This window comes from Pongo pygmaeus, chromosome 18 (genome assembly GCF_028885625.2).
Source record: "Pongo pygmaeus isolate AG05252 chromosome 18, NHGRI_mPonPyg2-v2.0_pri, whole genome shotgun sequence".
In the NCBI taxonomy this organism is placed as follows: Eukaryota; Metazoa; Chordata; class Mammalia; order Primates; family Hominidae; genus Pongo; species Pongo pygmaeus.
This window is the reverse complement of record NC_072391.2, coordinates 9,409,260-9,421,721: the sequence shown is the minus strand read 5'-3', so window position 1 is coordinate 9,421,721 and position 12,462 is coordinate 9,409,260. Positions and strand designations below refer to the sequence as shown.

General features: G+C 37.5%; 1 protein-coding gene across 50 annotated transcripts in view; it reads right to left on the bottom strand.

Moving 5' to 3' along the window:
• RBFOX1 (RNA binding fox-1 homolog 1) overlaps positions 1-12,462 on the bottom strand; it is a 2,494,239-nt gene that overhangs the window by 26,957 nt on the left and 2,454,820 nt on the right. For all 50 annotated transcript variants that reach the window (XM_063655277.1, XM_063655281.1, XM_063655270.1 and 47 more), the window contains one exon: positions 9,892-9,956. In XM_063655277.1, the coding sequence (XP_063511347.1) occupies positions 9,892-9,956 (65 nt within the window). The remainder of the gene's footprint in view (positions 1-9,891; positions 9,957-12,462) is intronic.

The following is a 12,462-nucleotide window of genomic DNA, read 5'->3' as shown; positions in this document are numbered from 1 at the left end:
TGAAGTCATTTTATTGGTAGAAAAATTAGCTTTTTTTTTTCTTTTTTTGTCTGTGTAGACTCATAAAGGAAAGTCTATTTCTCTCTCCACCCAAAGAAGAGGGCAGGCAATTGATTTTACGAAAATCCAAAGCAGTGACAGAAGGCTGGGTTTATACTGGGAGACTGGGCATTTCTCCTACAAAGCTAATGCACGTGTGGTGGCCTAAGTTGATCCATGAGCAGAAAAAATAATAAATATCCAAGGCACAGAGTGAAAAAGGATAGGATATTTGATCTTGCGGTCCCCGATTTCTATTCCCCAACCTATTTTTATATTTCTAGGGTAGAAGTCAAGATTTTAAAACAACCAAAAACAAATGTATTTAGTCAAAAATTATTCTAACTCATAAAACCCGTTTCCACAGGAAACTACTTGTTTTTTTCACTCAAGAACAGAACACAATAATCCCACAGTTCAATGATGCTGCTGCTGCTAATATCCTGAGAACTAAGTGTCAGGATCTCTTAGAGGGGCTTTCTGTTCATGACAGCAATTAATTCTCACAACCACCCAAAGAAACAATGGTCATCCATTAATCCCACTTTATAGATGAGGCAGTTGAGGGTCAACTAGCTCAATGTTAGCCTGCCCAAATTATCTCGTGTAGTAAGTAACCGCACAGAGATTCAGGACCCAGGTGTAAATCTCAATCTGTAATCATATTCTCTATATCAACAGCAATGATTTGCTAGTGCATGTCTATATATCAGAGTAGGTCCAATGAGAATAAAAGATCCTGTTTCAAATCTTGACACAGTTACCTACAAGTCCTGGGATGCTAAGCAAGGCACAGGTTCCCAGAGGGTTAGTGTTACAGAGTGTCTTAGAGATTGCCTAGACTAAAAATAACCTTACATTTTTAAATGCATTTAATTTAATGTACTTGCTACTGCCTCTATATGTTCACTGCAAATACTATCATACATTCCAAAATATGTCAATCTGAAACCGAGTTATTGATAACATTTGCATCACCTCTTTCAGTTTATAATGTTCACCTTCTTCATCTCTTTCTGATTCTAATTAGTACCATGCTTTCCACTTAGCACAGGAAAAAACAGGGTCAGTAAAGTTAAATCAGATGGAACTTTTTCAGGTACTTCTTTATATTAGTGTGAATCTATGCAATTAATGACACGATGTTAGCATAAATAACTGTTTCCATCCATGGATCTTTTGGGGTAAAGAATTAATTGTGGCCCTGGGCCAGGAGAGGGAAGAAGTCACTCAACTGTTGATAGCTCTTACTTTCTCACTGAAGAACGGAGAGTAGAGAGGCAATGGTAATAAAAGTCAATAATTTATAAAGATAGATCCTCTTATCTCTTGCAAGGTTTGTGGCAGGACAACCCTCTGTCAACATTATGGCATATCGGGGTAGAACAGAAGCTTGTTCTCTAAAGTGGGGCTTCTCAAACTTCACTAGTCATTCTGGAATCTGGAAAGTGCAGGTTCTGGTTCAGCAGGGCTGGGAGTGGGGTTTGGGATTCTACATTCTCACAGGCTCCTGGTGAGGCCAATGGTGTTGGTCTGGAAACTACATTTTACAAGGCAAGGCTCTGCAGGCTTTTTAGATGATCCACTCAAATCTTGAAATTTTAAAACAGAACAAGTTAATCCCTTTTTTTCCCCGTTTGTTCATTTTCTAAGTTTGGGAGACAGAAATGGAAGAAAACAAAAATAGTGGGGAAACGATCATTCTGAAAAAAACAGGGAAGCTGGTATTGTCCAGGAAGAATTGTTAAAGTGCCTCCACTCCCACTACCTGCGCTCATATTCTGTTTGGTAGTAGTCATCCACAAACACTCTAACTAAGCAGAAATGGTGGAAAAAACAAGTTCTTCCTCTCTTAATACATTCTAAAAGTTTAAATTACAAAATTGAAACCATGAAAGGCAAGAATAGAGAGGATGTTAGAAGCATCTAACAATCATGGTTTTTTTTTTTTTCTTTAAATTCCAGGTCCCCAAGACCCATTAGAACCACTGATTTAGCTTATCATATGTGTGGCATATTTCTATAATCTCGGGCCAAAGCATTTCAATCTAAATGATTGGGATAATTACGAGAATATTTGGCTTTGATTATGTTTCAGCTTTCAGAAATCTGTTAATCTATTTGAACAGTCACACATCATAATGCATCAAGAATTAGCTTGGAAAAAAAGAAAAGTGACTGGTTACTCCTTATATTCTCCCTAGTTTTTGCCCCACAGACTCCCATCCCCTCAAATTCCAATAGTGGCCCCTATTCTAAATGTTTCGTATCTTAATTAAATATGAAATTCATTATAGTTTTTGAGAAGTGCCTAATTCCAGAGGAACCAAGCATTGTGATTTACACCAAGGAAGCAATAAGTCATTTCTGTCCGGTGACTGTTTACATGCATGTACTACACACAAAGGTGGAAATAAATTAGAGGCCACATTGAAATAGAAATCAGTTCTTCTGGAAAAGAATTTCAACTTGTGATAAGTAGAGAGTCAGAACTTGCTTTGATAACTTAAAATGAAATATTAGACACTTTTAGTGAAAAATTTCATCTTATCTTGAAAGATAGTATACTACCATCCATAGTATACTACCTAGTGACAAAAAAACCCAAACAAAGAACAAGGTAACCAAGTGGAGGGGTTTAATTTTTATTGCCACATCCACAACTGCCTACATGAGCTAAGATATTCTATCTTCTGCTTTACTGGATTACTGTCTTCTAGAAGGTAAGTTCTTTTTAGCAATAGAAATGGCTGATTCATAGGGCTTTGCATGTATATTCTCAACAGAGCTACACCTAGAAAGCATTAGGCTTTCCCAACCTGCCTCTAAACCCTTCACAGCTGAAGGGCCATGATGCTGCTACTGAAAAGATAGGCTTTATTTGCTTTTTTGTGGCCTATCAAGTCAATGATCTGCGACCTAAAAAGTGTGTAATTAGCCCATGACATGACCAAAGGAGTTGTTACACCTTGCCTTGTCAGAGGCAAAAGTGTCTACCCACGTGGCTGTGACAGCTATGGTCTGTTGGGCTTGGAAATTCCTTTAATCTCTCCCCAACTCCTTGTTGGTCCAGTCTGTTGACTATTACAGGATTGGTTCATTTTTTAAACTGATTCAATTACATATTCATCTAATAGTGCGTAACAGTTGTTATGAAGCCATTATAGATTATGGACCAAAGGCAGTTAGTTCTTGAGAGAGAAAGTTGAACACATTTTCTTTTAATTTGTGTGTGTGTGTGTGTGTGTGTCTGTCTGTCTGTCTGTGATTTCTATAAACTAAGAGAAACTGAGGAAATAGATCTATCAGTTATAGCCATATTACTTCTCAGTACTGAGAGCTTGGCATCCATAAACCCAATTTAAAAAAATTACAGTGACTCTACTATCAAAAGCTGAGATGTACCTTCCCTTCCTCACTATTTCAGAGCCATCTCCGTACATCAGTGACAGTCTACAGAGCAGGTCAGGAGAAAATAGAATTATCTTAGTTATCCTAACTTTTTGGAGAATACACAATCAAAATCACTTTAAGAGGAGCACTGTTTTTTATATTTATATATATATATATATACACACACACACACACACATATATACATATATACGTGTGTGTGCATATATACACATACATATACATATATACGTGTGTATATATACACACATACATAGACATATATACGTGTGTATATATACATACACACACATACATACAAGCATTAAGAAATTTATCTGGCATGTGTGCTTTGTAATAGGAATCTCGCAAGTATAAGTGTGTGTTTCTAGTTACCCTAAAGCTGTCTAGGACAATTGCTTTCACTTTTTCTTCCTGAGGAGAGTCTGAATCGGCAAAAACCCCAAAAAACAACAACAAAAATGGATCTGTTAGGAAAGTAAACTTTAAATGAACAAGAAAAAGTGTGTGTTTATACATGTAGATATGGATAGATGTACACGTGCTCAACCTGGAGTTCTAACTAAAACCTGGACATGCTTTTCTAGACACAGGGGCACAGGAGGATGTAAATAAAGGCATGAGTGACTCACTTCGGCTACATTCTTATTACAACTTGACAGATCATCTTTTTTTTTAAAAAAAATCATAGAACCCAAGAGAGTTCATCAGGATGAGTAAAAATAAAAGATTAAAAAAAATAAAACCAAGAACAGCTTCTTCAAAGCACCATCAAAAATGGCACAGAGGTATGACTTTGGCTTATTTGCCACGTATTGATTCCACGGCCTAGACTCAAACTTGCAAGTGACTTCTCTCTGCCTTTGGGTCTGTATCCCAGCTGGGAAGATGGCATGGGAAACTCTCCCATCCCTTCTGAACCTCCAAGAATTCCACCCTCAGTTCCTTGTTGATCTGAGAATACCATCTCTGGCATGGCCATGTTTTACAATGCTCTCACTATATTTTTCCAACAGATTTCTCAAAGACTGCAAATGTAAATAAAATGATACAGAGTCTAGCATAAAGTTGCCAGTGTTTATTTTGCCAAGTAAGAACATGAAAAACAAAATTGGATGTCTAAAACTACCATTTGCTATTGTTCTAATTTTATAAATCTTTTTAAACAGCATGTGAGAAGGAAGAACAGATACAGCCTATTTCTCAGAAAAGAGGGTTGACAACCATACTACATGGTTGGTGTTCTTCTGTTTTGATAAACCACAAATATGCCATCAAAGGCAGTTGCCAGGTCTTGAACTGGCCTTGGGAGATACTGCTTTCAATACGTCACTAGAATAAGATCTTGAGATCTCTCCTTGCCACACATCACAAAGAATAAGAACAAGGGCTGCTACTGCTGTTTAGCTAGAAATATTTTCAATCCCTATCAAACTTGGTTCAGATAAGAGGATTGGGGAAAGCAAAGCAAGTGCCCCCTTTGTCTGCTTTGCATGTCTACTTTCATTAAGGGTTCCAAATTATCCACAGGTTAAACTTTATCCCACCCCACAGGAAAAAAAAAAAAAAGTGAAAACATAATGTCCGTAAAATACAACATCTTCTTAAAAAATTAACCTTCCTACAAAAATAAGCCCTTAAGTGGTAAATTAAAGTTTCTATTCAGGATGCTCATACACTTTATATGCTGACAATTCCTTAATTTTTAGTATATATCATCGGATAAGGACTCCAAATAAAATGGAATATCATTGTAAATATACTTATTTGCCTGTCTATTTTCATGACAGCCTTTCTCTACTACTTAATCTGAGGCTAGAAAAGTTCTAAAATAGACAGGAAGTAGCCTGCACTAACGGAAATCAACTCAAATCCTTTTACTTTTTTAGTTCAGCTTGTACAATCTTTTGTACATAAGGATTTAGTCCTATTTTCTGTATTTAGCTTATGATGAAATATTAGAGGGCAGAAAGATGGTCCCTTCCTTGCTTTCTTCCCTCTTTTTACATTCATCCACCCACCTATGTATCGATTTATCTCCATCTATCCATCTACCCATCCTTCCACCAATCTATGTATGTGTAAGCATGGATGTATGTATGTATCTATCTCTGTCACTTAAATAATTTTTAAATAAGACTAAATCCTCTATGAACCTGAAAATATGCCTACTTATCCTTACTAGGTTCTAAGAAACACAAATCTCTCTCTGAAATAGAACTTTTTATTCATAGGTTATGAATGTCATATTTAACTTATGTTTTCCAGCATGTAGTTTGTGACCACTTGAAATTAACAAGCCCTGGTCTCTTTGCATTAAGCTTTACCTGAATACACTTGTAAGTCCCTCGTGAGGCCCCAAGGCACAAGTGAGTGTGTGTGTGTACATGTGTGTGTGCAGAGAGCAAGATAATATGGCATTTTATTTGGATTTCTATTAAGTTGAGCTACATAACATTTATATTGATATGTATATATTTCATACATATTGCAACAGAGTCAATATGTCATTTTTGTCACACAAAAGTAGCAATTTCTAGCTCTACATTAGCGGTGAAACTTTAAGGCCTCAAAAACCAAAGAGGTATACATTAAAACAAAATTATGTTGCTTGCAGTCTTTTGCTCAGTTTAGAGATACCTGTGTGGCCTGGTGCCACAATTAATGTCAAAAGCTTCTTAGCTTTCATGGATCTTTACAAGAAATGCATGTTTTATGTGGAAGAAATGGCCCCTGGTAACTATCAGTGTAATCGGATTGTGATGAAATCTGAGTGAAAAACTGTCTTGCTTCCGTCTCTAGGCGGTCTGCATCTAGCTACTTTCTGCCCTGATGTGGAGGGACGTTTTCATGCACTGATCATTAGGAAATGTTAGAGTGTTAGCAAGCAGGACAAGCATGACAAATGTCTGTCTGTCTGGGGAGATAACACTTTCATCAAAGCTATGTACACATCACATTTTCCCAAATATTTGTGGCACAGTTGATCAAACAGGGAATCTTTTCCACCCCCTCCGCACCTCCCAGTTTGGCTGCTTCAAGATGCAACAACAACCAAGTCATAATACACAAACCATGAGCCAATCAATAAAGAGAAGCCTGCCCCCAGGCTTAATTCAAGCAAGCCATTCATCAAGCTGATGTGATGGACCTGTCCAATCCAGAACGTATCACAGACACATCAGCAACACCAAGTGGCATGCAATGACCGGATGACCAAAGGCCCCTCTGCCATGCTTCAATTGGTTCAAGCTCAGGAAACGTTCTCCTTTGAGAGTTCAAACAGTTGGCTTTGCATAAATCAAAGTGAGATTAGAAATAAAGATTTGGTGAAGGTCAAGTGCTTTACCAAATGTTTCCTAAATGCCAAGAAAAGATGTTCACCTATTCCCATTAAATATGTCAATGAGACTATAAAATTACCTAGTCCAGTCAGGTCTTTTTCTTTTGGGGAAATCTCTGCCCACACCAGATGGTCTTCATTCTGGAGGTCAACATTCAGAGACTCTCAGGATGCTCTGAGATAATCAGCATGTGATCATTTAACCAAGAAGATGATGGGCAGGGAGTGGCAAGGTACCCATTGAGGACCTTCTGGACAGTCCTGAGGTTACTGGAGTTCAATATTTTTCAAAGGTCCCTGAATCTTTAATTTGATGAGGGCTTAATTTGTGCTGATAAAAGGTAAAATCCTACCAACTGGGGACATCAAACTTCTTTTGCTTTCAAGATGTCTGAAGAGTGAATCTCATGATTACAGGGAAAGTTTGTTGCTGTTTCTCTTTTGATCAATTGACAACCAGTGAGAATTACCAAAACATTCTCAATGCCTGCTGATTTTACTTTCTATTTTTGAAGAAGTTTTTTAAGTTTTTCTTTATCTTGCCTGTCTTCTACAGAAGAGGAACTAGCTTCTATCACTACTGATTCTATGCTGTGATGATATAAAAATAATTGGTTACACAATTGCTACTTCTGAAAGAAATTATAGGTACTTGGCATCTTTAATCTAGATTCAAAAGCTATTCTGATAATTTCACATTTTCCCCTAAATGTGTCTTCTATAAAAAGGTATTCTTTCTCAATATCCACTTATTAAAGATAAAAGGAAGTAGCACCATTTAATAGACATTTTAAAAAATCAGAAATACAACTTTAAAGATTGCTTTCTGTCCATTTACTTATTAATTAATTTACTTCAATGAATAATACCATATGTGGCAAGTGTCTTGCTTATGATAAAGTTAAATAGGGATAGTTATCAATTTCCACAGCAACCAAGAAGACCAAATGTGCAAATTTCTCTAATGAACAACAAGAGGCCAATTATATGGACAACAGTATAGTTAGTTGGTTTCTTCAACTGAAACTATAGTACTAAAGTTGGAATTGCAGTTATTAAACATTTACCAATCCAAGAGCAAGGGCAATCTTTCAGTGGGACATGTTGCCAATGAGAAATCTGAATAATATCAAAATAACAGATTTTACACGTATGGTGTTCCAAAATGCAGAAATTTAAAAATGTTTAGATGAATGCTAGTAGAGATGGCCAGAATCTCAGGTAATTCTAATAGCATTAAATATTGTTAATTGTTTAAATGTCTAGACCACTCTTATTGAAGGAGTCAATTTAAATTATATCTTTGTAATTAACCTTTTTTTTTCAACTTGGGGATAGATGCACTTATACTGAAAAGCAAGATAAATCAAATCCGTTTAAGATTCTTATAATTATACAGCAGGCTAGAGTTACTATGATTATAATTACATACAAAGTGGGTGTTTGAGAATTTAGCATCTAGAGATAGTTTCATAAAAAATAATTAAGGGTTGCAGCTGAACCACATTACAATTGATACTTTGTGAATCTTGGCAGTGCAGGAGTTAATAACATTAGGCCTTTTCCTTTGTAGAATGATCTTGAGTATTTCAAGATTGTCATCATTTTTGTTAGTCTTATTGACCCTCTCTACTTTCCTAATCCAGTGTCAAAGTGTGTTGAAGATAACAACTTACATGAAACACATTTTGCATCTTGGCAACTGATTACTGGGTAAATGTATAATTTATGTATTGAGAACCTTGTCTTGACAATTCTCTGGATTTCTCTGAAGGCCCCCTACAGCCTTGAGAACTTGTTATGGATGCTTATAAGGAAATAATACCTGCATAGAACCAGACAGCAGATCTCAACTCCATCTTGCCAAAGAGCCATTTGTTACAAGTGTATGCGTGGGGTTTTCAAAATGCAGCTTTTAGGGTTCAGGGATTTATTCTTATTATATTGCAAGAATTCTGTAGCTACAATTAGCTAACAGCACATCTCGTGAGAAATGGAATGGAACTGCAGAGAAAGCACACCACAGCAAACCGAGGTAGGAACTACATCACAACAGGCCAGGTAGGAGGACCAGAGGCTGCTGACACTTTCCATTCAGGAGTCAAATACATCGCCTGCTTACCTGTCTGACCCAGCATGCCCCAGCCACACATGCAAATTGTTATCATCGTTTTATTCGTGAAACATATTTTTAAAATAAAGGACTCATTACCAAAATAAGCACCCTCAATGACATTTGTGCATGCAGAGCATCTGAACATTCACATTATGTCCTCAGAAAACAGAGCCAAGGAGTTGCATTCAATATGAAAACACACACTTTCCTTTTCAAGGCAACAATACAAAAGTAGCTACGGCTTGCTGTTTCAGGAACCAACTCATCTGTTCAGCCTGGGTGACAGAAACCCTTGATTTCCGCCCCACCCCCCCAACCTGCACATCCATTCTGACTTCTGCATTCCTCAAACACACTCTGTTCCTTCCACTGCCTGCCTTAACATGTGGTGTACATTACAAATAAAAGTTGACTTATGTTTGTAGGATTGGACACCGGGCATTGCTAGAAAGAATGAATCTCCTTATGAATGCCAGGGACACTCTCCCTCTCCTTTATTTTGAATTGTAAAAATGCAATGGAGGGAATAATTCATTGGGTATAAGACCTTGTAAAAAGGAAAGGGGCTTGAAATTGAAGTAAACCTTGTAAGATCATGGTCTGTTTTTCTTCCTATGAGTTAGATGAAACCATGGTCTTATGTAGAAGACCATAAGGTTGTATGGTATACGTGTGTGTGTGTGTGTGTGTGTATCTGAGCAAGGTGTGTTGTCACAGAAATTAAGAGATGTGAAAAACTACACAAGGACCAAGGCTATCATTTTCTTTGTGTCTCAGCAGAGAGAGTAGTTTAGAATGGGCTGAAGCATTTGCCCTTTCTCTATGGGGCCTTGAGTTCACGTTCACCATGGGACCTAACTTTTGGGGTGCTACCTCCCCCAGCAGTCATGCAGTTTCACCAAGACCATACAAGAATCTCCTCTCCCATCAACTAAGTTAATTTACAAGTAGTTGTCAAGTATGAGAAGGATGACCCTTACCTGTCACTGTAGGCAGCGGCAGTGGCAGGGGTAGGCTGGGCGTAGCGGTATGCAGCATAACCACCCTAAAACACAAGGAGAAATGTGACTCAGGAATGCAGCGGAGCCCAATGCAGGGATGCCCAGTGGCAAGACCACACCAGAGCAGCAGTTACCCAAATCTACTGAGCTAAAGTTGAGGTTAATGAAAGCTTAGTATCAAAGCGAAAATACAAAAACACCCTGGAGAAACAAGGGGTGGAATACCAACCCCAGCTGGATGTTAAAGGTTAGCGGTGGTAAGCACATCCCAAAAGAAGAGCCTAGAGGCCCTTGGAAGAAAATGTACCTAAATGTTAATGGCGATTGTCTTGGGGTGGAGAGGATTATGGGGGATTATTTAAACACCCTTTATACTTTGCTGAACTTTCCAGATTTTCAAAATTGGTTCTGCTTTACCTTTATCAGATATTAACTTAAATTTTATTCAAATAATTCTTATTTTCTTATAAAGTTAATTGAATGTTTTCCTGTCTTTTATATTTATTAAATCACCCTTTGATTGAAAGTTTATTAGTAATCTCTTACCTATCTGGTTGTTTAACCACTAATGTTATTGAAGAATGTCTTTAGCTGTCTAAATGTTACACAATTGTTACAAAAATGACTGAACATTTCTTTTTGGCCAAAGATATCACATGGTTATGTATCATGCTGCTTCAGAAGGATAATTTGTTTGGTGTGGAAAATATGATAGTCTTCTAATTTGTAAATAAAATCATTAACAGAAAAAATAATTAACATTTACTTGTATGTACCAGTAATTGCAATTGTTCAATTAAGCAAAGAGGATGAGCAAATAGGCATATTCAAAAGGAATTGTGTTCAGCGAAGCGTTGATGATCAAACTGTGACTATAACAGAGCTTCTTGCTCAGTGGACCACAATGATACATCAACCAGTATACAATGAACTCAGCACAATTAAACAGGATCCAGTGTCCACTGATAACACAGGACCATTCAGGTTCTAATTAGAACACACAGTCCCATAATCCTCTGAGGTAAGTGTTCTCAGCATCACCATAAAGGGGCAACTCAGGACAAAGTAGTATATGAGAAGGTATGCAACAGCAGAATCATGAGAGGGGAAAGGTAGGTTCATGGCATTTGGCATCAAGAAACTAAGTAATACGATAATACATAGATGAAGCAGGGAAGCTACAAAAAGCCTCTTTCAAGATGTAGGTACACGGGTCTCAATTTCTTTCTGCCTCCTTCGTGCACAGTTAACTTTCAGAGTAAATATGCTATCATTCGCACAGCAATTCAAAGAAACAAGTTTATCTTTTAAAGTTTATTCTTTGGATCAGTCCTGGAGAAGACACATCCAAAACACCCTGCCCCATAATCACCAATAATTTAGAACCATTTTTTTTTTAAAGCTTCCCTTAAAAAGATAATGGAAGTTAACCACAACAAAAAGAGGTCTTAGCCAGATGCCACCTGATGTTCCAAATACTATGTTCTCCAATTAGGAATGGGGAACTCATTAAATGTGCTGAGGAGTTATAAAACCAAAGCAGTTATAACAGCACTGAGTTCAACAGAGTGATGGACTAAAGAGAAATCGGGTCACCAGGTTTATGGAGCCATTTTTCTATATAGCTTGTTCATCTTCTTGGCTTTCATGAAGTTCACAGAAAGATACAGGTGTGCAGGTACATACATTAAACTTAATGAGGTAGGGAGGGGCTAGAACTGGCTAGCTGATTTCTAGGAGACATTAGCTGCATCAGGCTTAAAGTTTTGAGTGGAGAGAATGTGTGTGGTATGTATGTGTTTCTTGCTGGAACAAGAAAAAGTATTTGCAGCAATCAGATGCCATGTGAATCATGATTTGGTGACTGAATTTGGTCCCACCAAAGATGTCTGGCAACATCCTATTTGCAAGCCTCTTGGTTTGAACTTTGCATATCCTCCACCTTCTGCCTTAGTTTCAGTCAATGGAAGAAGGTAGCAAGTCTGATAAATGGGAAGAATTGCTGCGGTGCAAACAACTAAATGAACCACACTGACTAGTAGGTTATGTATAGTAGAAACATCAAATGCAGGTGTGTACACCTGGGATTCCTCTGCACAGCAAATGTGGTCATCCATGAAGGTCTCAATGACCTCTACTGTTTGCATGTGACTTGGCCAGTTAAAGAAAATGTGTGTTTCTAGACATGACGGGCACAAGTCGTCAATGTTCTGATATTATTTATGACTTTATTATCTAGAAATTTGCTTGTGAGTATTCCTGATTCAAGGGTCAAGATCACAATTTCCTTAACTCTCCAGAGCCAGCGGAGAGATTTTTGACCTTGATCAGTGGTCTCAATTCTGTGCAGTAGACCACTTGGAGATGAATGTTCTATACCTGTGCTGTCCAACAGAGTAGCTACTTTCAGTAAATGACTACTGAACTCTTGAAAGGTAACTAGTGCAATGAACTGATTTTTTAATTTACTTTTCAGTTAATTTGAATTTAAATGTAAATAGCCACATGGGGACTGGTGGCTAAAGGATTGGACAATACCAGCCTAAATGA